This window comes from Podarcis tiliguerta (genome assembly GCF_965153285.1).
Source record: "Podarcis tiliguerta genome assembly, chromosome: 8".
NCBI classification, from domain to species: Eukaryota; Metazoa; Chordata; class Lepidosauria; order Squamata; family Lacertidae; genus Podarcis; species Podarcis tiliguerta.
The window spans coordinates 71451813-71476094 of NC_139541.1; the positions used below are offsets into that span (position 1 = coordinate 71451813).

The window sequence follows — 24282 nt, forward strand, 5'->3', positions numbered from 1 at the left end:
CCCACCCATTATGCCCTCCTACCGAGTTCCTCGATTGGCTTGCGGAAACCCGAAAGAAACTCCCGATTGGGCACCACGGACAACTACACACCTGACCCTCTTGTGGAGCTTTGAAGACACACTCACGTGATTCCCTCCTCCCCTTCCCACATGCGCACGGATTGGACCGCCTGGTCATCTTCCCGATTGGCTGGAAGAACCCGGTGGGCGTGGTGAGGAGGAAGCTAGGCGACTGCTGATAGGACAACTGAGAGCGGGGCAAGATGGCGGCGTCCGGGCTGAGGGCGATGGTGGGAGTGAAGAGGGTCATTGATTACGCCGTGAAGGTGCGCGCGGCGAGGCTGGGGAGGGCGGCGCGCGGGGAGGGAGCCCCTCGGACGTCTGGGTCCCAAGAGAGGGAGCGCTTCTCCTCCGGAGGTACCCCCAGCATGTTAACCCACATGTTAACACGACGCTCAGCGTGTGGGGTTCACACGTGCACGTTGTCACGTGTGTCTGAACCTCCGTGTTTACGCGCAGTCTGCCTCAGAATATCAGATGTTGGAGGGGGCGGCCTTTTTTTCTTCTCAAAACGGTTTCCCGGAGGCATTTGCCTGGTGCTGCCGGCTTCTTTTCTCTCTGTCCTTGGCTGATTCTTACTAACTTTTTCAGTTGTTTGTTTCTGAAGCAGTTTCAGCCGAGAAAAGCTTACAGCGATCCGTAGAAGGCCCTCCTCCTCATGCTTAGCATCTGAAATGCATGGCACAGGAGGGGGGGAGAGGGATCGAGAGGGAGAAAGGAAAGGAAACCCAGGCAGTGGGTTTTACTCATTTATTATTTTATTGCGTTTGTACTCTGCCTTTCCTCCAAAGAATTCAATGTGGCGTGTATAGTTCTCCGCTTCCCCACCTCCACATTTTTTTTTCACAACGGCCCTGCGAGGTAGGTCAGGCTGAGAGACAGTGCCTGGCCCAAGGTCACCTCTTGCTGACAAATGCCTTGGTGGAGGAGAAAGCTGCCAGAGGCTGTCAGCAGGCGTGTTAGCAAAACTAAATCTCCTTTTTCAGAGACGGTATAGTTATGCTTAAGTTTTTCACCATAGAGTACTGTAAAAGAAAAGAAAAAAACTTTTTTGCAATAGAGTATTGTATTAAAAGGAAGAGATTTGTGGTGGTGCCTCGCAAGAGGTGGTGCCTCGCAAGACGAAAAGAATCCATTCCGCGAGTCTCTTCGTCTAGCGGTTTTTTCGTCTTGCGAAGCAAGCCCATTAGCGGATTAGCGCTATTAGCAGTTTAAGGGCTATTAACAGCTATTAAAGGCTTAAGGGATTAGCGGATTAGCTGCTAAAAGGCTATTAGCAGCTTAGCGCTTTAGAAAAGGGGGTTGGGGAGCGAAAAAAACCCTCAAGAATCGCAAGACATTTTCGTCTTGCGAAGCAAGCCCATAGAGAAATTCATCCTGCGAAGCACCTCTGAAAGCGGAAAACCCTTTCGTCTTGCGGGTTTTCCGTCTTGCGAGGCATTCGTCTTGCGGGGCACCACTGTACTTGTATCCCTCAATCCCTTTGTTAATATTTGTTTCTGATTCAAGAATCTTAGCTGGACCTTGGACGTGAGAGCAGTGTTTGAAACTCCCAATGTTCTAAACACATTTTGCAAAAGGGAATTTTATTAAGCGTGAGCAGTTTTTGAGCCTTGGGTGCAGTACTGAGCCTAAGATTTGAGATTAAAACTGCAGAGTGGAAGGAAAGGAGGATCTTTTTCTGTCTCCCTACTTCCAGCTACTCTGAAGACTGGAAAAGAGACCCTCTTAAGAATATTAGGAGAGGTGGGCAGGGGAAGGACTAGACGGTGTGAAAAATGAACATAATATTTTAGCTGCAGTTCATTCATTTTCAGCTTTGTATTCTTGTTATTTAAAAAGTGTGCCTAGACATTCCGTTGTTGCGCCCATAACCTGGGTTTAAGGTGCCATTTAGCGCCTAGCTTTCCTATTTCAGTTTCTAACACTGCCTGAGAGATCAGGGCTAAATTTCCATACTCAGCGGGTGTGTCTTTGGGCAACTTCGGTGTCTCATTCTCAGGTAAATGGGAATAACAGTGACCTGTTTGTTGTCAGGTTTCATGCTTATATCCTGTGTTTCTTCCATGGAGTTTGCTAGTTTGTATTCTCATGGGATTACTGGCTAGCCAGTAAGCGTCATGTTTTAGGATTTGACCCTGAGTTACCCAGCTACTTCTCCATGGAATCAAATACTTTGAGGGCTTCTTAAAGACCTTCTGATTTTCTTATATGAAAGGCACTTCCATGTAGGGAAGCTGTGTGCAAGTTAACATTTGTGTGAGGCACTCGTATGTGTGTCTCCTACTGAACACATGCATACTGGGAAATTGCCCTGTAGCATGGATAAGTTGTAAATGCAATAATAATAATAATTAATAATAATAATAATAAATAATTTTATTACTTATACCCCACCTGGGTTTCCCCAGGTGATAATTGCATCTGAGAATCTACATGCACCAGTCTCGTGTTTTCTGTTCGGTGATAGTTTTGGTATCAGAAGGTCTTAACATCTGAAAAATCTGTGGTGCTGGTCAGCGTAATTCAGGTTGGCCCTCCAGATGTTTTAAGACTACAATTCCCATCATCCCTGACCACTGGTCCTGCTAGCTAGGGATCATGGGAGTTGTAGGCCAAAAACATCTGGAGGGCCGAGGTTGAGGAAGCCTGGCTAATGTGTGGAGAAAGTCTGCAGAATAATGCCAGAAGGTTCTGACTGCTGGAAGGTTTGAATGGGTGCCTTGCAGCTGCGTGTGAGCACAATCCTCAATTGCTGATTGCGCAAAGACGTGTGCAAACAGCCGCCTTGTTCTGATTTTAAGCCTGTGTTTACTGGCTCTCTGTGCAGGAGCAGGCTGTTTGATCTTGGGCCTTCCTTATGCAAACAGAAGCTTCTTCCAAAACACTTAAACCCATAAACATTGAGGAGGCATACAATGAGTATTCCTGTTGTTCCTAGGTTTTAATGCTCCATTTCTTTCTCTCAAAGAGTTGAGGGAACTTATTTGAGAGTGCCTTGGACTTCAGCTGTGTGTTTTCTGTAATTCCTTGTGTGCTTTTGTATTGTACTGTGGATACAGTTCTCCTTGGGAGTAAGTCCCTTTGAATTCAGTAGAACCTATTTCTGGGTAAACATGGTTAAGGCTGCGGTATTTGTGTATGAATGTGTTACAAGAATTTATTCTCTCAACCAAAGATATTTCTGCATTCAACTGGTTCACATGTTATGCTAAGCCAAACCATGGTTTAATGCAAATGCACAAGCGTGAGAGTTCCCAGAGAGGAGATTGTGGCTGCTTTGAGCAAGCCCTGGTTTGGCTAAACATGCCATCTGAATGCAGAATTGTGGCTTATCTGGAGGAGAAAATAATGAGCTCTGGTTTGAATAACGTGTTAAAACACGTTAGCTTGCAACAGGATCAGAGAGGAAGAGCAAAGTGGATGCAATCTGCTCCCCAGCAGGCTGCACATTCATGCATTTTCACTAAGCCATAGTTTATCTTAAGCAATATATGCAGACCAGCTCATTGCCTTCATAAACTGTAGGGATGAGAGGATGAGGAAAGAGTAGAACCAAACCAATCAACTTGAGCACCCCAAGATTAACCAGCCCAAGGCATAGAGGAGGGGTGAGTGGCTCCTCTTTTTTGGTCTTCTACCTCCTGTCCCCATCTTCCTTCACCTGGACTGTTCCCAGAAAAGTTGCAGTGTAGAGATTAGCATTTTGTGAAACTGACAGTCTGTGGATGTGCTTCAACTTCTGCAATCTTGGCAGCCCTTTTTGGAGCAAACCCCAATTGCTGAAATCGCAGCTGAGCGTATCCATGTACCGATGGGTCATGTCAGAGCTTTCTCTGTGTAATTTCATTCCCATGCATGACCAGAGATAATCAAGTGGAGAAAAATCATAATTGAAAATGACCACATGAATTGGAGAGCAGAGAATGGCTGGAGGGAATGGGATGAGGTTGATTGCAGCCACCGCCACCCCCCAGCCATTTGTGTCATCTTTGTTTTCATTTGTTTTGTCAAAATCTTTTAATTGTTCCTCGCTTCGGGAATCCAAGATGATTGAAAGGCAGGCTAAAAATAAACAAGCAAACAGCCCCCACAGAAGGCTGTGCATAAGGAATAAATTGCAGCCTTATGTTTGTGGCAAAATTAGTGGATGACAAAGATATAGATATAGTCTTGGCTGAGAGGTTTGATTTCAGGTGTTCCTTGTTGGCTTCCCACTAGCAGGAGAAGGGCTCGGCTAAGTCAGACCAGTGGCCCGTCTAGTCCAACATCATGTTCTTACAGTGGCCAAACAGATGCCCATGGGAAGCACAAGAGCAGGACCTGTGAGCAACAGCTGGCATTCAGAGGCACACTGCCCACCATAGTAGAGGTAGAGCAGAGCCTTATAAAGGGAGCGGGTGGCGCTGTGGTCTAAACCGCTGAGCCTCTTGGGGTTGCCAATCGGAAGGTTGGTGGTTCGAATCTGTGAAATGGGGTGAGCTCCCATTGCTCTGTCCCAGTTCCTGCCAACCTAGCAGTTCAAAAGTATACCAGTGCAAGTAGGTAACTATGTACCGCTATGGCAGGAAGATAAACAGCGTTTTGGTGCGCTCTGGCACTTGTCACAGTGTTCTCTTGCACCAGAAGCGGTTTAGTCATAAGACCCGGAAAGCTGTCTGTGGACAAACGCCGGCTCCCTCGGCCTGAAAGCGAGATGAGCGCTGCAACCCCATAGTCACCTTTGACTGGACTTAACTAGTCTTTTACCTTAGTCTTAGCCTTCTTGCAGTTATCTAGTCCTCTTTGAAAGCCATTATGGATCTGGTTGGCCGCTGTGAGAACACAATGTTGAACTAGCTAGATTGGTTTTTGGCCTAATCTAGATGGGCTCATCTTAGGTCCTTATCTCAATTAAAAGAGAGCAAGCTCTTACAGCAAGCATTCATTAATTCAACTCTAAACTATTTGAAAACTTTGCTAATGTTTGCTACCCTACCTGGGGCTGATGATGCCCTGTGTGCTGCATTCAGCTTCTGGATCCTCACTCGCCAAGAGTGGTCCCCAAGAGCTAGTTCCAGATCTTCCTTAGCTGCCTCCATGACAACTTTGCTCCTCTTGCAGGTGCGGGTGAAACCAGACAAAACAGGCGTAGTGACAGATGGAGTCAAGCACTCCATGAACCCCTTCTGCGAGATCGCCGTGGAGGAAGCCGTGCGCCTCAAGGAAAAAAAGCTCGTCTCGGAGGTGGTAGTTGTGAGCTGTGGTCCACAGCAATGCCAGGTGAGGAGGCATTCCCCAAAAGCAGGAGGCAAGGCAAATAGAGGGCAAGGGAAGGAAATCATTGTGTAACAAGAACCCACAGCTGAGTATCCAGTACTGGCTGTGGGCTTTGACAGCAGTGAATGGTGTCCATTGAAACTGTTGAGCAGAAGGCAGGGAAACCAACAATAGGTGGAGCCAGGGCCAATGGCAAGCAGAGCCACCTGACTGGTTGGGGCAGATGGGAGCTGAATGAGGACAGATAAGAGATTGGTGGGACCCTGCCCTAATTGCCATCCTCCACTGGCCTCTATATAGGACCCCACCCCATCAATGGTATCTCAAACCCGAGTTCCATTCCCAGATGGCTGAGTCGGTCACTTCTGCTTTATCCCAAACTGCTGCTGTTCTCTCCCACCCCAGACTTTCTCCTCATTTTTGCTTTTACCCCCTTCTCTCCTCAGCCTTTAAGTCATGTCAAAATTTTGTTTATGTGACATTTGGTATCTGGTGTAGAATTGAATTCCTGGAAATACTTTAAGAAAGTCTAATGTCTAGCTGTTATATTTGTCAAGCTGTGCATTGGTTGCTTACGCACCGTAAGCAATTAAACCTTCGCAATATAATAGAATATACATGACTTTCAAAAATGGCAGGTTGGCTCAAAAGTGAAAAGAAGAACTTGGGTGGTGGTGGAAGGAGATTCAAACTATTGCCTCCGTAGTCTGCTAAATTCCTGCAGATGATGTTTTATCTAAGTTTAGCTGCTATAACAACAAAGTGGGCAACTCTTGAAATTGCTTTCCTTTACTGTGTCATTTAACAAATCCATTAACTTGTTCGGCAATGACCAGCCTGTTGTTTTTTCAAGGAAAGAAAAAAGTCCCAGTAATTTTGTCCCTTGGAGCGTTTTAGAGGAAGTAGAGGAAGTAAAACAGGCTCCTAGGTAGTTTCTCAGTCACCTTGGCAAAGTCTTGCTTTGTAAGATGCATTAACTGTACTTCCTTAACTGAAGACCTTATAGTTTGCACTTGAGGGGGTGGTGATCATATTAGAAGACCTCAGGTCTAATAAGTAAGTAGACCTGTAATTCAGTTGAGCTACATATAGAAGCGCACATGGGCTGAAAATGTGAGCATATCAAGGAGACTTAAATTCCTGGTTACATATGTCTCTTCCCTTGCTGCTGCCAATTCTGGCTAAGTGCTGTTCAGGTGTACAAATGATCTAGTTCCTGCCTAGAGGTGCACCTAATGTCAGCCTGTTGCAGGGGGCAGCCAGTACCTTCATACCCTGCATGTGAACACCTGCCTGGCTGTAGCTCCAAACAGAATGCTGGACTCGATGGGCTTTTGGTCTGAGCCAACACGGCAGTACTTGTATTCTTAAGAGTGGTCTTTGACAAACAGGTGGCAGTTGCACAATCATATCTTGTCTTAAGAAGCTGAGATACGTGTGAGCTTCAGGGACCTGCCTGCAGCCACTTTGTTCTCCCCTTCATGCGAGTTCCTTGTCTGGACATAACAGCAAGCTATGATTAGCCGTGGCTTCTTGGCTTGTTCTTGGCTCATTCGCAGAAGAGGAAGAGCAAAGCAGAAGCAAAGGGGTTGCATGTGGGTACATGAAGCTTGCACGCTTCTCGACTTATTAAGCCGTGGTTTGATTATGCAAATGTAGTCCTGTAGAGAGATAGAGAGATAGAAAGATGGTTCTTAGGTCCAGTCATCTCTTGAAGCGCCTCTACTTTGCCTTTAAAATACATCTTTTCCAGATGTGTCTTTTTGGGGTGGGGGATGGGCGTAACCAGAAGGCATCCTAAGTACTGAGGCTGAGTAGAAACAGTGAGAATCTTGTGGAACTTTAAAGCCTTGCAGATTTATGATGGTATACTCTCTCTCCTCCACTGTACTTGTCTGACCACATGATGCATCTGATTAAAATAGACTGTAGTCCATGAATGCCTATGCTGTAATGAATTTGTTTGCCCTTTGTATCGCACGGGACCCTTTAAGACTAAAGCAAGCCTGGAAGAGCTTTTACAGACCAGGGGCCACATCCCCTGGTGGCCACCCTTCAGGGACCTCATTCCTGTGGTGGATTGGCAGAGGAGGTGACTCGTACCTTTGTACAGTAGGCTACAGATTACCATAGCTGCTCCTACTGGGTTGAGTAAAACTGGAGATGTAAAATAAGAAAAGCCTGGCATAGATGATGCTTTGCAGGGAGCCCTCTTGAAGTCCTCCAACACCCTGGCTTTGGACCCCTGGCTAAAATGAGGTTGCTGGTTTCTCGTGAGCCTGGTTCTGAATGAAAGCGGGCAGGTTGTTGTCATTGCAGGAGGGCAATGTAGCAAGAGAAGGGCTAGCTCAGCTGTGGTTTAGAGTTTTCATCCTCTGCAGTTCCTTCAGTAGGAAGCTTGCTCGGTGAGTTTTACCCATGGTACTTTTCTTTTCTTTTCCTTTTTAATTTTTTATTTTAAAAGTACAGTGGTGCCTCGCAAGACGAAAAGAATCCGTTCCGTGAGTCTCTTCGTCTAGCGGTTTTTTCGTCTTGCGAAGCAAGCCCATTAGCGGATTAGCGCTATTAGCGGTTTAGCGGCTATTAGCGGCTATTAAAGGCTTAAGGGATTAGCTGCTAAAAGGCTATTAGCAGCTTAGTGCCTTACAAAAAGGGGGTGGGGAGCGAAAAAAAACCCCCAGGAATCGCAAGACATTTTCGTCTTGCGAAGCAAACCCATAGAGAAATTCGTCCTGCGAAGCACCTCCAAAACGGAAAACCCTTTCGTCTAGCAGGTTTTCCGTCTTGCGAGGCATTCGTCTTGCGGGGCACCACTGTATAAAGATTCAACATACATATGCAAATACAGAAAGAAAGGGGGGGGACAAGAAAAAACCCCTAAAAGAACTAGCACTACAAATACCCGTGTACTTTTCCCTGTAATTTGGGGTCGGGAAGGAATCTTTCCTGCCACCAATATTGGCAAGTGATTTTTAAAAACCTGCCTTCCTCTTATTTGTGGGGTGGCTTAAGATGCAATAGGCATCCTGTACGTTCTAAAGCAACAAAGGTCACCAGCAGACCAGGGAACTGGTGGCATGAGCGTACCTGTTGGGGCACAGCTCCTCTCCTACCTTCCCTAAGTCTGCTTGGCTTGTGCGGCCTGAGGGAGGACAGAAGTGAAGAAGGCCCGTAGCTCAACAGTAGAGCATCTGCTTTGCATGTAGAAGGTCTCAGATTCGATCCCAGCATCTCATGTCTGAATCCCTGAAGGAGAAAATACTACACAGACCAATGATCTGATTCAGTATTGGGCAGATTCATATGTTCCTAATAGCAGGCCAGGGAGTTTGTGCCATTAGCTCTTGAAAGGACCATTAACCAGCCTGAGTAAACTATATTTTTGCAACATATATTTAGTATTTCATTCCTTGGAAGAAAGGCAATATTTAAATGACTCAGAGTAGGCGTGCTGGAATTGATGAACCTAAGTTCATCACTGCTGTTAATTTCAGTGGGTCTGCTTTAGTAAAAGTTAGTTGAATACAACCCTATTCTTCTAAGAACACCCCCCGAAATCCCTGCTGACAGCCTACGATCAAATTAAGGGTCATTAGCTGAGTCATAGAGCCCATGATTTGCAGGCAGAAGGTATTGGATGCAATCTCTGGCATCTCTGAGTAGGACTGGAAAAGACTATTGTTTGAGGGTTGTATCCCAACTAAGTTGTGCTCAGAGCAGACCTATGAAGTTGATAGACCTGTTAGTCATGTTCATTAAATTCACTGAATGTACTGTGAGTGTGGCGAATGTTGAATGCAGCACTGACTCCTTGCCTGTCAGTGTAGATCAGGGGTTCCCAGTCTTTTTGGGCCCCCAAGAGGCACATTATCTATGAAATTGCTGCAGGCAGCGCAATGCACCCATTTCACAGAAGAAAAGTGGACAGGGCTCAGACACACACCCTTTAAAAAAAAGGAGGTAAAACACCTGCATGCACCCTAAATCACAGACAGAAAAACGACAGGCAACTCCCTCTGCCCAACCAAAGAGAGAGAGAGAGAGAGAGACAACTTTCCCCTCTTAATTTAAATAATAAAAATAAGAATTGAGGGGTGCAAGGGGCCATGGTGAGTGAAAATGTGGCCCTGGTGTGACTCAATATGGGATAGTTTAGTATGTTCTTATGCAAGTGGTCTGCTTTTGAGGAATCTGTTTGCTGTGGGAGCAGCTTTCTCCCATAAATACCCTCTGTACAGCTTTGGTCTGTGTTGCATGGACGGGTGGAACAGAGTGGACTCCTCAGGGAAGGTCCAGTGTGACGCTGGGGGACAGCTTTCTTGCTCCTTGTCTGGTGACCAGAACTGCTTGTCCCAAATTCTTTTCTCCATCCTCCATTTGAAATTGGTGCTCTGGCGCACCTAATTGCTTGTCCCAAATTCCTTTCTCCAATTTTCTGTTGGGAAATTGGTGCTCAGGCTCCTTTCTGTCTATCTGCCAACTTGCTGAGTGGCCTGTGATCAACATAATTAATTCTAAATCGAGAGCTTTTTACAGCTCAGGGAATGCAAAGAGATGAGGGATGGGGGCTGGACTAATTGGTGTTAGTTAGGCTGGTGGCCACCAGGTGGTACCAGCGGCACACAAGAGAGAGCTCTGTAGATATGCTGAGAGCAGCATGTTGAAGATGCTGGAGCCAAAACCCTTTCTTCTCCAAATACTGGGTACCAACCTTTGACAGAGTTAACACACCTGAAGCAATGGAGAAGCCTGCCTTTCGCAGCCTGTTGAGGTGTGTGGAGTGTAGTTGTCTGGGCTAGAGCATTGCCTGTGTGAACATTAAGGGTGGTTTTCTTGTCCGATGAGCAGCAGAGAGAGAATCAGGAGTTTGACAAATGAAAATGAGCTTCCCGTAGCTTTACTAGTTGTGTAGACGAGGGGGTTTCAGCAGGGCACACTGTTAAAGGTGTAGGACCACCATCATCTAAGCACCTCACTGGGTTGTTAAGAAAAGGGGCTCTATTTAGAGAGCATCTTAAGAGGTAGAAGGGACCACATGGTTGATCTAGTCCAACCCCCTGCAATCCAGGAATCTTTTTGCCCAACCTGGGGCGTGAACCCACAACCCTGATTAAGAGTCTCATGCTCTACTGCCTGAGCTATCAAGGCCTGTGAGTCTAGGGCAGACACAGACAGACTTCAAGCTTTCCAAATGTACCTTTCTTTCCTTTTCCTTTTCCTTTTTTAACCCTCATTTGGAGCTGGGGGCCAAACAGTGACTTGCGAGTAAGACTAGATCCAAATGATGACTTAAGCAACAGCAGAAGCAATTGACTCCTGCACCCAGGATAACTTGCATATATGCAAGTAAAAAATTGCATCTGAGTTAATTTATATCTAAGCAGGAATTCTGACAATTCTATATTGGGGTGGGGGTTGTGATGGGGGCAGCTTTTTTGTTGCTATAATTGGGAACCTTTTCCAGCTGACTGAAAATCATCCAGCAATCTACAAACCAATCCCAATGTACCTTCCCTTTGCCCCCATCTAAGGGGAGCCCAAATGCAAGATGGGAACCGCCAACAGAATTTTCAGCGGGCACAGTTAGTCATAACACAAGAGATGAGAATCTGCATCACCTGCTGGAATTCCCTCTGTCTGTTAGAGAGAGAGAGAGAGAGAGAGAGAGAGAGGAGGAGGCGGCAGGGCTCCCTTAAAGGTGCTGACATTGCAGCCCTGTGCACATTTACTCACACGTAAATCCCACGGTCTTCAAGAGGGGTTGGCTACCAGGTAAGCGCATAGGATCGCCACCTGCACAGCCTTGAGCACGGCCCTCCCACAGCCAAAACCCAGCGTTCTCTTCTGCCCTCTGACAGCTCCCAAGAAAGGCCATGGGAGGGGGGCGCTAGAAGGCAGGCGCTCCCCACTTTGCTCTTGAGATCCCACACGGTGTGTGTCTGTGCGCAGCTCCAGCCGGTGAAAGTAACCGGTTTGGACATGCCTCTCTTGCCTCCCCCTGCCTCTCCCCAGACCTGGCTCTGCTCTCTTTTCTCTCAGCTGCGGCTTCCTGACAGCCCCACCGTCGCCAGCTATTTTCTGCACTGCTGCCCCCGCTTCCCAGTGACCTTCACTTGCTGCGCTGCTCTCACAATCCCCCCCGTTTTTTTTAAAAAAGCAGCCCTTCCCTTCCCCCTGCAGCAGCAGCAGCAGCCAAACTGACGTTCCTCAGTCTCTGAGATTGGGAACAAATACAGGGCTTTTCTTTCTCTCCCAAGGCCATCTTCTCTCTGCCCTCCTGCTTCTGATTTCTGCCTGCGGTTGTGTAAAGGGCTGGCTGGCGCAGTGATGGGTTTACTATTGCAAACTCAGCAGCTGCATCTGTTGGGGGGGGGGGGAGTAGTGTCTTGGCTCTGTTCCCAGTGGGGCAGGCATCCCCCTTCCCTATAGAGGCTATTATCATTGTCATTAACAAAACTGGAAGAGAGAACTCGGATTTCTTCATGCCAGAACTGTGTATCTTGAAAGCACAGCATCCAATTTTCTTTATATTACCGGTCCCGCTCAGGGCAGCATAAATCTTCCAAGACTGCCACCCAATGCTGGTTTCTTTCTCAAGATGACTGTGTTGATTCTCGACCTGTGCTCTTCTTAAGCACCGCAATCTTTCCTTAGTGAGAGGCTGTGTTGGGCGACTTATGGGGCTTCCCAGTGCTGTTGGGCTCCCAAAGTCCTATCAGCCCTAGACAGCATAACCAATTATGGGGGTGATGGGAGTTGTAGTCCCCTGTAGGCCCCTGGGGTAAGGTATGTTTCATTGCTAAACAAGCAAATAGGCCTGAGAGGAGAGCTAACATCACAAATGCATTGTTTTTCCCCGGAGCACTCTTCTTCTAGGCCTTCCCAGGGGACTTTCTAGGACAAGAATTAATACCTTAAAATTCCGAGGAAAGCAGATGTATGTGTCAAGTTCAAGGCTTCCTTCTTTATTGTTCCTTTTGCCGCCTCCCTCCAGGAGACGATCCGCACAGCCCTCGCGATGGGGGCCGATCGAGGGCTGCATGTGGAGGTCCCTGCCAAGGAGTACGAGAGCCTCAGCCCCTTCCAGGTTTCGAAAATCCTGGCTGCACTTGCCAAAAAAGAAGGCGTCAACCTTCTGCTGCTGGGGAAGCAGGTAATAGAGATGCAATGTGTGTGTGTGTGTGTGTGTGTGTGTGTGTGAAAGAAGAGATGAGCTCTTGCACAGGTAAATGGTGCAGCATGGAAATGAATGTGCACCCACCATGTTGCTCTCCTTACGAAGCTCCTGGGATCAAGTTTCTAGTCATCAAGCTTCTGGAGAAGGGCCAGTGCACCCAGCGAGCTGGCGCCTGTTAAAGCCTGATCCCACCCCTTGCCTTCTCATGCCAGGAGTCAGTCCAATAGACAGCTTTCGGCATGGGCTCGCCATCATGGCTGAGGCACAATTTCCATAAGAACATGGGAATCTGCCTTATACTGAGTCAGGTTACTGGTTCCCCTAGAGAAATCTTGCCTGCCTTGCTTGCCAGTGGCTTTCTCTCTCAGCCCTACCTGGAGATGCCGAGAATTTGAACCCTGCAAGGCAGATGGTCTGCTGCTGAGCTATGGCCCTTCTTCAGAATGGGGACGTTAATATGGCTTCTTATTACCTAGTGGACATAAGGGGGAAAGTAACTGGCAGGCATAGGGGCAGAGTTAAGAGAGGCTGAACCGAACAGGCCTGAGGGCTGAAAGGAGCAAACATCTGGGTTGCCAGTTGCAGGTTTCCAACAGTATATCTGGACTGAAGCTGATCCATGGAGATTTATAAAGTGATCTCCGAGATGACTGGAAAGCAGATCTGAGACTTGGGACTTGGGACAAGGAGGCGGAAAACAGCAGGGGAGCTGCTGCTTCCGCAGCATCACCTGTTAACTCACAGATGGGGAACCTTTGCCTCCCTAGGCCAGAGTCAAAAGCAGGCAGCGCAGCAGTTGTGGATCTTACCTTTGTACAGCTGGCTGCATTCCAGACACGCAAGAGCCTGAACTTCCTACATATATATACAAACACACACAACACGCTTCCATCTAGGCAAGCCAGAGACAATGCTTCAAGATGGAATTTCAGCCAGGCAAAAGCACATGACTTGAGGCTGCTGGGCATCGCAAGTTGGAGATGTGGCCTGGGAAGAGGGAGTCTCGCTGGAGAGTCCCGAGGGCCAGGTCCCAAGGCCTGGATGACCACATTTGGCCTGAAGTTCCCACCCCCTGTGCCGAGACCTCTGGTTCTGCCCCCGAAGGATGCAAGGTCTGATTTTGCAGGGGCTGTTACTTTTCAGAAGGATGGTCCTTCTCATTTCATGTGGCTGGTAATTTATCTGGCTCAAGGGGAACATTTTGTCACTGCTGAAATGCTCAGGTGCCCACAGGTACCCTCATTCCTGTTGGGAGACCTGGCCTGACTTGAGCCTCCCAAAGAGAGTGCAACCAGTACATCCCATGTTACAACTTTTCCACTTACGATGGATGGAGACCCTGGCATTTTGGGGCCGGACGCAGTCGCTGCAGAGTCCTGGGAGAGGTGCCCACCGGAATGCGTTTTGGTTGCTCTGTCCCCTGAAGGGGAAAGGCTCTTTGCCCTGAAAAACAGCTGCGCTTCCTTGTCCTTTGTGTGACACCTCCTCTCTCCGATCCTTTTTCACCCCTTGCTTGTTTTTCCAGGCTATTGACGATGACTGCAACCAGACAGGGCAGATGACCGCAGCGTTTCTTGACTGGCCTCAGGTACTATTCGGTGGGGAGGGGGCGTCTTATGTGGAATAGATGGAAGTGAGCAGCAGGGCTGGCAGGCAGAGAGCAGGTGGCCTATTAAGGAAGACGCATTTGTTTTCCATACTTGAGGAGGCACAGCTTGAAGAAGGGAGCCCATCCAATAGGCTACAGTGATGGTATGAAGGACTGGGGTTTGCCGGCAGTGGTTGGGGCAGAGCCAAGAGTGGGTGGGCACCCCTTCTTTCCTTCCTGTTTGCCATTTTCTTTCCCCCTGTTTTCCCTTTCCCTTTCCTTTCTGGCCTGAGGGCAGCTGTGTGACCATCCTGCTTTGAGAACCAGTGTGACGTAGCAGTGAGAGTGTCTTGACTAGGGTGTGGGAGACCAGGGTTCAAACCCTCACTGAGCCAGGAATCCCACAGGGTGACCTTGGGCCAGCCCTGGCCTCTCAGCTTAACCTACCTCACAGGGTTGTTGTGTTGAGGAGGAAGAGAACCATGTATGCCACCTTGAACTCCTTGGAGGAAAAGGTGTGATACAAGTGCAATAATAAATACAAATAAACTAAAAGGAAGGAGTCGTTCGACATACAGGCAGCCCCTCCCCCTTTTACGCAGGAATTATGTTCTGAGGTACCACACTCCTTGGTGAAATCACATATAATTGAAAAAGCCTGCAAACAGCCTGTTCTGCTCCCCATGAGCCCCCGTTCCACTCTATTTTGCAGTGACATATTTATGTCGTTTCTGGGTCACTTCCAGGTTCGGCGCGATGTGCATATACACGGTCGTGCACGTATTGACCGTGTGTAAACGGGCTGCCAATATATAGGTTTATAACAACCAGGCCAGTCACCAGTCCCCTATTTTTGTTTGTTTTGATTCAACACCCCACCCTAAGCTAGTGACCTAATTAACGTGCCAGTGAAACGCTGGACTAACTGGGAGGCGAATGACTGACCGAACTCTTCTGGACACAAAGTTGCCAAGGTGCCCCCAGAGAGCCACGCACATCCCAGGCTCCTTCATGATGTGGTTCCAAAAATATATTAAGCATGCAGTCTTCAAACGATTTAATGGCTCTCTGCCTAGGCCCTCGGGTTGTGCATCCCTGCCTCTTCTGCCGTGGATGCCAGTGGCTCATAATAGAGATGAACGCCGTGCCCTGGGCTTGAGCTTGTGACGGCATCAACCAGTCATGGCAGCCTCGGCTTATTCTGAGGTATGCCTGAGGGCTTGTCTGGGCTCAGTCGCCTAAGGAGGCAGGTTGTTGCGATTCTCCATTGTGGTTTAATGTGCTACCCTGGGCATGTGGGTGATTGGCAGGGTAAGAAGTCTGAAAAACCCCTAAATGATTTCAATATTCGCTTAGCTTTTGTCATTTTTTAAAAAGCTGGTGAGTGCTTCAAGCATGTGCAGTTGGTATAGCAACTGGAGAAACTCTTCTGAGGATGTGTACTTGTAGAAATTCATGTAATTTATGCCTTTAATCCAGCAGCCCTTCTCTCCCCATTGCAGGGAACATTTGCTTCACAAGTGACTCTGGACGGGGACTGGCTGAAGGTTGAGCGGGAAGTTGACGGGGGTCTGGAGACAGTGCGCCTGAAGTTGCCAGCCGTGGTGACCGCTGACCTGCGGCTGAATGAGCCGCGCTATGCCACCCTGCCTAACATCATGGTATGGGCCTGACAACTTTTCATGGGTATTCCATACTTGGCACAGCAAACCCTTAAGCAGAGCCTTGCTCTGGAGATAAATGACACACACACCCTCCCCATTTTGTATCCATTTGGGTCCGGAGAACATGAGGACGAGAAGCAAAGGGCCCCAGTGACAAAATAGTAATTGACGATTTGTGCAGAGCCCTTGACTTCCCCAATTGATTTTCACATTCAGCATTTCAGCAGCAGCTGATGACAAAATGGGCAGGGGAGCAAACAAGGGTGGGTTGTTTAAGTGCGCCTTGTTTTTATTCCCACCCCAACCCAGAAAGCCAAAAAGAAGAAGATTGAGGTAGTGAAGCCATCCGACCTTGGTGTAGAACTTACCCCACGGGTGAAGATTGTCAGTGTGGAGGACCCTCCCCAGCGTCAGGCTGGAGTCAAGGTGGAGACGGTAGAAGATCTGGTTGCTAAGCTCAAAGAGAGTGGGCGGATCTGAATCTTCAAGTGGTTCTGGTAAGGAGAATATGCATGTTAACTACAGTTGTTGTTGATGGGGTTCAGCTCCCAGCAGCTCCTGCCCAGCATATCCAATAGTAAAGGATGGAACTGAAACCAAACCTGAAATCTGTTGCAGAAAAGAGTAGCCTTTTCAAAAGGAGTGGCTCAGTTGTCAGAAGATCAGGAAAATCCATCTGGTGATGTTGAAAAAGATTGTCTCCTGTCCTCATCCCCAAAGAGGAGCAAGAAAGCTATTTTCTAGTATTTCCCTTCATCCCAGGTGCATTTTCTCCTGGATGGGGACCTGTAAAGCTAATTATATGGAAGCGTGGACTCATTTTGTAGTGTCTAAGGCCTTCTATCTAAACTGAGTGAGGCTTGCTTTTTTCAGTGAGAAGTGTTCAGCTAGTGCAGAAGATAATCTTTTTGACTTTGAGAATTCCAAGCAAGAAGAGGCAATTTGTTCAGCAGCGAGACCCACACACTTGTTGGTCCCTCCTTGGAGTTTTTTTATCGCTGAGCCTCATCTCACTTAAAAGTGAAAATAGAGAATGTGGTAACTGCCTTGCTGGAGACTGACATCCGTCATGTCTAGCATTGTTTCCTGCAGCATCGAGGCAGTTTGCCCCTTGGAAGTGCTTGAGCAGAGAGTGAAGGCAATAGCTGCCACCTGTTTTCCGTTACCTGCATCTAGTGTTCAGAGTTAAACTGCCTCTGAACATGAAGGTTCCACCTCACCCCTTGTTATTCATACCTGTTGATTCCCCTCATTTCTTCTTAAAAGCCATCTTTGCAAGCGGCCATCATGTCTTGTGGTTCCATAGGGTAAGTCACTGAGTAAGTCATACTTGTTGCACTGGCGAAGGAGTTCACGGCAGTGGAACACTTTTGTGCAAGTGGTAGCGTGAGCAGGTTGCTGGTGACTCGGTTGTGCAATAGATTGCTCAGTCTGTTACACACTGAATTTCTGCTAGCACCTCCGTTGCATTGTATCCCGCTGTTGCACAGTGCTGAAATCCACCCATCCGCTGGCCCAAGAGCCATTGCACTAGCAGACAGAAAATGTTGTGCACAGTCCATTGAAATCGATGGACTTAGGTTAGGCATGCCCATTAATTTCAGTGGGTTTGCTTTGAGTACAACTAACATTGATTGCAACCTGTGGTTTTAAGTGATCTGGCGGGGAAACATTTATAGTCTCTCTCGAACTTACCTCCCACAATTGGCAGTACCCAACTGCTGGTATTTGTATGAGAGGGAACAAAATGCCCACTCTCTCTGTCCATTCATAATTGCATAGGTGCATGTGTCATTTACCCCCTTTAGGTGTGTGCGTTTTCCTCACAGGAAAATGCTCCAAGCCATTGTGTAGCCCAGCACTATTCATGTGCCCTTGGAAGTCCCTCACTGTATTTAGTGGAACTTAACTCCCACACTCCATAGGGTCTTCCCGCTGGGTAACAAGAACTGTGCAGACTATTCCAAGCGTGATTGCACCATAGATATATATGTGCCTTTATAGTTGCCGTTCTTCGCCAGAGAGATAGGTATGTATATAAAATGGGTGTTTATATTTGTATGTGTACACACACACACACACACACACACACGAAGCAAAATCTATGGGTTCTTCCCAGCTGCACAAATCAATTCTGCAAGAACACATGAAAGCAGAAATTCATTTGATTTGATCTGTGGTCAAATATACCTTAACGAGTGTTCTGGAGGGTGCAGTATTAGTGCATGCAAATAGTATGCTTGAAAAGAAAAAAAATTAGAAGGTCATGACGTGAGGTGGTTAGAATTAGCACAGTGCAGCTGAACCAAGAGAGCCGCATAGCTTTTGTTGAACCCGAATTGGAACAGAGTTCATATCTTTTTATGGTCTGACTCCCTGAAATGCAGCCCTTCATACTTTTTAACAGAGCGCCTGTAATCACTCGATGCTTTGACAGAGATTAAAAATAAAGCCGCAAGTGCTCAGGAATCATTTGAAATGCAACTCTGGCTTCTGCTTTTAGGATAAGAAGGCATAATCGACCCGTCCTTTCTCCCTTTCAGCTTTGCCTGGAGCCGCCGCTGCTGCTGCTGCTGTCGAGGTGGGTGTGGCCCTCGGGGAAGGGGGCGCATCTTCCCACCTCACTGGGTCCCTCCGACTTCCTAACCATGCTGCCTTCCAGCTCAGCTGGCCACTGATGAAAGCTGAATGAGACTTTGATTCTATTTTCTGTATTAAGGATTGGTCAGATTGCAATAAATGTCCTGTGATTTTCGGAGGTGCTCTGAGCAAGCGTCACGTCGCTGCCGTGGTTATTTTTTTGGAGTGGGGTGGAGGGATTGCGTTCCCAATTGCTTACTTTGCTGTAAGTGGTCTGCCCTGGGCACAAAGTGGTATAGTTGTGCTTCCAGTGGCATGTGCTTTGCCAAAGTGGTGTCTGAATAGTTCTCGTCTTGCGCATCGAAGATGGAGGCTAACTTTGCCCTGTTAAATTGCCATAGGATTCACGGGCATTTATATGGCTGGGCCCCAGCATTTGGTTCCTTTTGGCCCTAAGCAGGGGGGGCTCACAGAGACTCCCTCTCCACTTGCATTCATATAATCGTCAAGTTAGAAGGGACCACGGGGGCCATCTAGTCCAACCCCCTGCAATGCAGGGATCTTTCGTCCAACGTGGGGATCAAACCCACAGCTCTGGGATTAAGAGTCTCCTGCTCTGCCAACTGAGCTGTCCTAGTCTATCCACGAGGATACCTCTGGAATCAGAGGACGCTCTGTTAACTGCCTCCGTTGTTTGCCTCCAGCAATTCTGGCATCTGAAGAAGGAAGTTACAGCCCCTGCAAAGTTTTATGTTCTTCTAAAACGAGTCTCGAAGGTGCTACTCGACTCGGCTGTTAAATAATGATAACCTGAGACTGACATAGCTGTCCTAGTGCATTTGGTGTCTGGAAGCCGCTTCCACTTCTGCTCTGACAAAGGCCTGGCTACCAGCCAAAGGGGTGCAAAAACACTTCCAGGAGCCTACTTTTTCAGATTGGAGGGAGGGAAGGGCATGGTTTTTCCATGGGGCGAGGCATGAATTCCCTGCACAAATGAAACAAGCATGTTGGAAAAGTCTAGGCTAGAACTGTTCCCACTGATAGCCTTATCCTTCATGAATTTGTCTAATTATTTTGTTAGGCCATCTAAGTTGATAGCCATTATTGCGTCCCATGGGAGTAGAGCTCTGCAGTTTAATTACATAATTATTTTATTTCATAAAATTGATATGCAGCTTGATTCTAGGAAAAACCTCAAAACTATGTTCTGCGTAGCTATGTGGGTTGGCTTCCTCTCGAGTGGTCTTTCTTTCCTTGTTCTGCAAGCGCCGCCAGGTCCCAGAATACTGCCATTCATTCCCCTTCTCACAGAGGATTTTTGGCAAGTCTTAAGAGGTAGCAAAACTCCGTCTTTCATGCTTGTTAATCTGCCTTGCACTGGAAGGAACACACTAGGGTGTGTCTTAGGAGAATTGCTCCTTGATGGTGAATGACGGCCCTTTATTCTAATGAGCCAGTAGCCAGTCCTCCCTATGCTTGCCTCCCTTTCCGAAAACAGGTAGTGGGTTGGGGACAGAGTCTAAAGCCGGCAAATAGGCAACTGCCAGTAGTTGCCAGGGGCTGAGACGGGTTGGGAGCAGCAGCGACAGAGGCTGCGCCAAGACTAATGCTACTAGTTGTAGGGTATCAAAGAGCCTCCATTTTTATAGTATTTAACATAAGCTGCCATGGGATTCGTCTTGGATCAAAAGACGAGTTCAATTACAAAGAGAGATTTTGGTTCACCCGATAACCCCACGAAGCAGGTCACTGCCAGGACTACATAAGCTCTTCTATTTATCATTATTATTTAATCTCATATAAATAATGCAAATGTGTAAGAGTTGATAATTTGGCATGCTTCCAGTTTTGCACAGTTTGAATTTGCTAGGCATGGGGTAGAGGGAGGGCCAGGCAGGGAGGCCTGTGCCCCACTCCTAGAAAGTTCACCCAGTTGCCCATTCTATGGTTTCAGCAGGCATTGCCTATGGGTTTTCCAGGACATATTCACAGTCATATGGACTAGAAACTCTTCTTTCCCTAAAATGTTAGAGTAGATTCTATTTTTCGTTTTCATGTTGCCTTCTAAGCCACTGTCTCAAGGCGATTTACACATAAGAGGATCGTAAACAGTGAAAGACACCAAAAAGATAAATATATTTAAGACAAGACTAAAACTCGTAACAAGCAGACACTTGTTGTAAAGTCCCATTTATATAGCTGGGAAAGCCTTTCCAAACAAAAATATTTAACCTTTTCGGGTAAGTGCAGATAGGGAGTGCCTGTCATCAGCTGGAATGCTATTCCACAGAATGGGCAGCCGTCCAAAAGACACTGCTCCAGGATTTTTGGGCCACAGTACCACATTTTCAGTTTTTCTGTGCTCCCACAGAATCGTATATTGTGCCTACACTTTTTCTTTTCCATCAGCTATGCTCCTTTTCTTCTCCCTCTCCCTCTCTCCACCCCCCACCCAACCCAGCACCATTTTTCTCTTCCCAGCGCCTGATGAACAGCTCAGCCCTGGCTATTCTAGGATGTCTATCTTGAAGAACCAGTTTCTTCTTTTTAGGAACGAGAGCACCAAACAGAAGACCAGCCGTGTGTTTGTGTGTGCATGTGTGTGCTTTTGGGGGTGGGAGCAGGCTATGTCCCTCCCTAGTTTTAGTAAGTCTGTCTTAGCAGCTGCTCTGAGAAATTTTGCAAGAAAATTTGGGCGCGGACAGTTTGATGCAAGAACTTTTCCTTTCAGACTTGCTAGTGAACATCAATTCCTACATGAACTACGGACCCAAACAGCTTCTCTGCTTTGGAAGATGACTTGACCCTGGTGCCTCCAAGAATCAAACGGCGTCCCTGGCCTTCTGTGTTGGGTTCTGCCACAGTCAAAGCGGTTCTGTGTTGTTCCCTTCTCTGCAGCCCAGTTTCCAAACTCCTCCTACCCCATTTCAGGCCTGTTTTGCAGAACTGGGCCACGGAGTTGTGTGTAACCCTGTTTAATATACATGTCGGCCGCTAATAGTTGAGTGGAGCATGATGTGAATAACTAGTTCTGCAGGCGATGCATGGCGTCAGCGGTGGGGGTCCAAGCTTGTGTTTTGGAGGGAGGGCTCTTGGCTTGAAGCTACTACAGGTGTGCTTTAAAGCTGAAATCCTGGTCAAAGGAAAAGATCAAATGGAAAGAGGAAACTCAGTGGAGACGTGATGGCCATCTTCAAATATCTGGAGGTCTTTTTGCACAGAAGATGAAGCAGGAATTTGAGGGGTGTAGATTTTGGTTAACATTTTAACAGTAAGAGCTGTTTAACAGCAGAAGAGTCTGCCTTGCTCTTTCCTTTGCCGGAGGTCTTTAAGCAGACGCTGGAAGGTCACCTGCAAGAGCTGTTGTAGTTGCACCTTACATTTCAGGCCCTGCATTCAACCTGGCTGCTGTGTCTCTGAACGAGTCCCTGTTCTGCCCAGTCTCTGTTCCCCTCAAGCTATTGCCCGGCATGGATAATTCTCTTGCACTCCTGGGTCAGATAAGATGAGAGATCGTTCGATCGCCATGCCTGCACATCCGAAAACAAGTGGCAACCCTTGCAGAAATGCTGAGGGTGGGCTCCTCTTGTATTCTTCCCTCGAGGGTTCGGTTTTTTTTTTTTGCATTGTGCAATGTGCCTTCATTTTTAATTTGGCAAGAGCATTGCATGATTCGGAGAGCAAGGAGTTTGCTCCTTGGCAGAGACATTCCCCGCATAACTCCCCCAGCCTGTGCCTGCTCCAAACCACTCCAAACCTCGGTTGCGAAACCCCTGGCAACTCGGCTGTGCGATTCTTCGGCAGGCAGCGCTCCTCCCCACCTGCGACAGCTCAACAGGTTTCCCTGAATATCTGAGATGCTTTTGTCATCCCTCCCCTGAGGGCAGGGGAGGATCAGGTCTCTTCCTGGGCCTTGCCGCCTCCTTCCGCTCTACCTGGTGACACCTGCCTTCCGGCCAACACCATAAGGCCCTCCCCTCGCCTCTGGCTCTCAGGGGGGAGAGAGAGTCTTTTGTAGATCCGAGTGTCCCACTTTGCGCCTCCGCCTTGCCCTGTTGAGCCAGCCTGGCATGGCTCCCTGGCATGGCACCTGTCTCTCTCCTACCTTGACCGGCTGGCTTCTCTCGCTGCTAGGTGAGTCAATTTGCTCCGGGGTTTATTTCCTCCTTCCAAGTTTGATCTTATCGATACCTGGGAGAATTTGAGCTGTATTAGGGAAGGGGTGGGGGAGCGTGTCTGTGTAGAGAAGCTGGCTGAATATCAAAAGGTGTAGTTCCTCCTTCCTCGCAGTCCACATCATAAAAGAGAATGCTGACACGTTCCACTCACAGCGAGCCTCTGCCGTTGTTGCTCTTTTGAATGTTTGCAGGGAAAGGAAGCATTCTCCCAAGCCCGACTTCTGTTCTCTTGCGGCAGCACTGCAGAAGGAGAATTGGCTTGAAAGGCTTTCTGTGCTGTGTGTCCATTAAACTTGCCCTGTGCACTTTTCGCTGGGTCCACCAAGCCAAATGTGGCCTTTCAGATGGTAGCCGAGGGCAAGCAGGGGCACAAAGTTTCTCGCTTCGACAAGCCACCCCACCGTGCCACCTGCAGGCTGTGGCATCTTCCCTGCCCCCCCCCCCCAAGGCCACATTTGCACCATACAGTGGCACCTCAGGTTAAGAACTTAATTCGTTTTGGAGGTCTGTTCTTAATCTGAAACTGTTCTTAACCTGAGGTACCACTTTAGCTAATGGGGCCTCCCACTGCCACTCCGCTGCCACCGCACGATTTCTGTTCTCATCCTGAAGCAAAGTTCTTAACCTGAGGCACTATTTTTGGGTTAGCGGAGTCTGTAACCTGAAGCGTCTGTAACCTGAGGTACCACTGTACATTTAAAACATGACAATACCGCTTTAAACATTAGTGGATTCCCCCCCCCCCCCAAGAAACATGGGAGCTGCAGTTTGTTTAGGGTGCTGGGAGTTGTCAAGAGACCCTCTGTCCCTCTCCTGGAGCTACAATTCCCAGAGTTCCCTCCGAAAAAAGGAATTAATTGTTAAACCATTCTGGGAACTGTAGCTCTGGGAAGAGAATAGGCATCTCTCAGCACCCTGAACAAACTACAACTCCCCGATTGTTTTCAAAGTGGCATTACAGTGCTTTAAATGTGTGCTGTGAATCCAGCCTTAGTCTCCGTGTTGCCTTTGTGGTATTAGTCAAGGAAGGAGTTGGGGGCAATGCTAGAATTAACTGACTCTCCCTGTCCTTGCCTCTGGCTCTGCCTAGCCTCCACCCCCCCCCCCAAATCTTCCACCCCCTACTTTCTGCCCTACCAGCTGCAATGGACATCAGCCCATACTTGGACCTGATATTAGCCTCCCATCCCAACCTTCTTTTGCAGTCTCTGTTAGACAGCGAAAACCAGAGCCTTAGCATGTCCTGGTGGGCTGCATTGAACTTGATGGGCCATGCAGGCCTGCGGTAATGAAAAAAAAAAGACCTTGTCTGCCCCCTTCCCCCCCCCCCTTGGTTGTAGTCCCTCCTATTACAGGCGATGCTTCTGGGCCTGTATTAACAGTTGCAATCAGAAAGGGAGATGGCTGCCCCGAAGCTCTCTTGCCAGCAGCCTTGAACACGCAGCCTAATAATAACCTGCCTTGAGGAAGAAACCGAGTTTAGGGAAAATGAAAAACCTTGCTGACTTTTCAGGATTCGTAATTGTATCTCTAATGTTTTCCCCTGATTAAGAAATGCCGGAGTTTAAAAGATTTCTGCTTGCAAGTGTTTGCGCGACGGCCATCCGAACCCTTTAGCTGCCGTCTCAAATGGGGAGGCCCGCTTTGTACATTGCCAGGAAAGAGGAAACGTGTTGCCAAAAGACACAGAGAGAGAACGAGGACTAAATAGGACACCGATTTGCATATGTGAATATGTTTGGAGATAGGCCAATCAGCGAATAATTACTAGGATTT

At 47.9% G+C, this 24282-nt stretch overlaps 3 protein-coding genes across 3 annotated transcripts in view; 2 read left to right on the plus strand and 1 right to left on the minus strand.

Moving 5' to 3' along the window:
• LOC310684739 (uncharacterized protein) overlaps positions 1-24282 on the minus strand; it is a 268708-nt gene that overhangs the window by 80360 nt on the left and 164066 nt on the right. The gene's annotated exons all lie outside the window — the stretch shown is intronic.
• On the plus strand, positions 174-18506 carry ETFB (electron transfer flavoprotein subunit beta). The gene is made up of 7 exons (XM_083456046.1): positions 174-326; positions 5164-5322; positions 12314-12472; positions 14022-14084; positions 15587-15745; positions 16058-16245; positions 18292-18506. The coding sequence occupies exons 1-6, from the start codon at positions 264-266 to the stop codon at positions 16226-16228; spliced, it is 774 nt and encodes a 257-aa protein (XP_083312172.1). The 5' UTR covers positions 174-263; the 3' UTR covers positions 16229-16245; positions 18292-18506.
• VSIG10L (V-set and immunoglobulin domain containing 10 like) overlaps positions 20924-24282 on the plus strand; it is a 36906-nt gene continuing 33547 nt past the window's right edge. The window contains exon 1 of the mRNA XM_083455119.1: positions 20924-22462. Within this exon, the coding sequence (XP_083311245.1) occupies positions 22399-22462 (64 nt within the window). The 5' untranslated portion in view covers positions 20924-22398. The remainder of the gene's footprint in view (positions 22463-24282) is intronic.

Excerpts from the sequence above, each read along its gene's own strand:
- ETFB (XM_083456046.1), top strand. The coding sequence starts at position 264 with ATGGCGGCGTCCGGGCTGAGGGCGATGGTGGGAGTGAAGAGGGTCATT. Across the intron at positions 12,473-14,021 it reads TTCTGCTGCTGGGGAAGCAG|GCTATTGACGATGACTGCAA; the intron begins GTAATAGAGATG and ends TTGTTTTTCCAG. Across the intron at positions 15,746-16,057 it reads CCACCCTGCCTAACATCATG|AAAGCCAAAAAGAAGAAGAT; the intron begins GTATGGGCCTGA and ends ACCCCAACCCAG.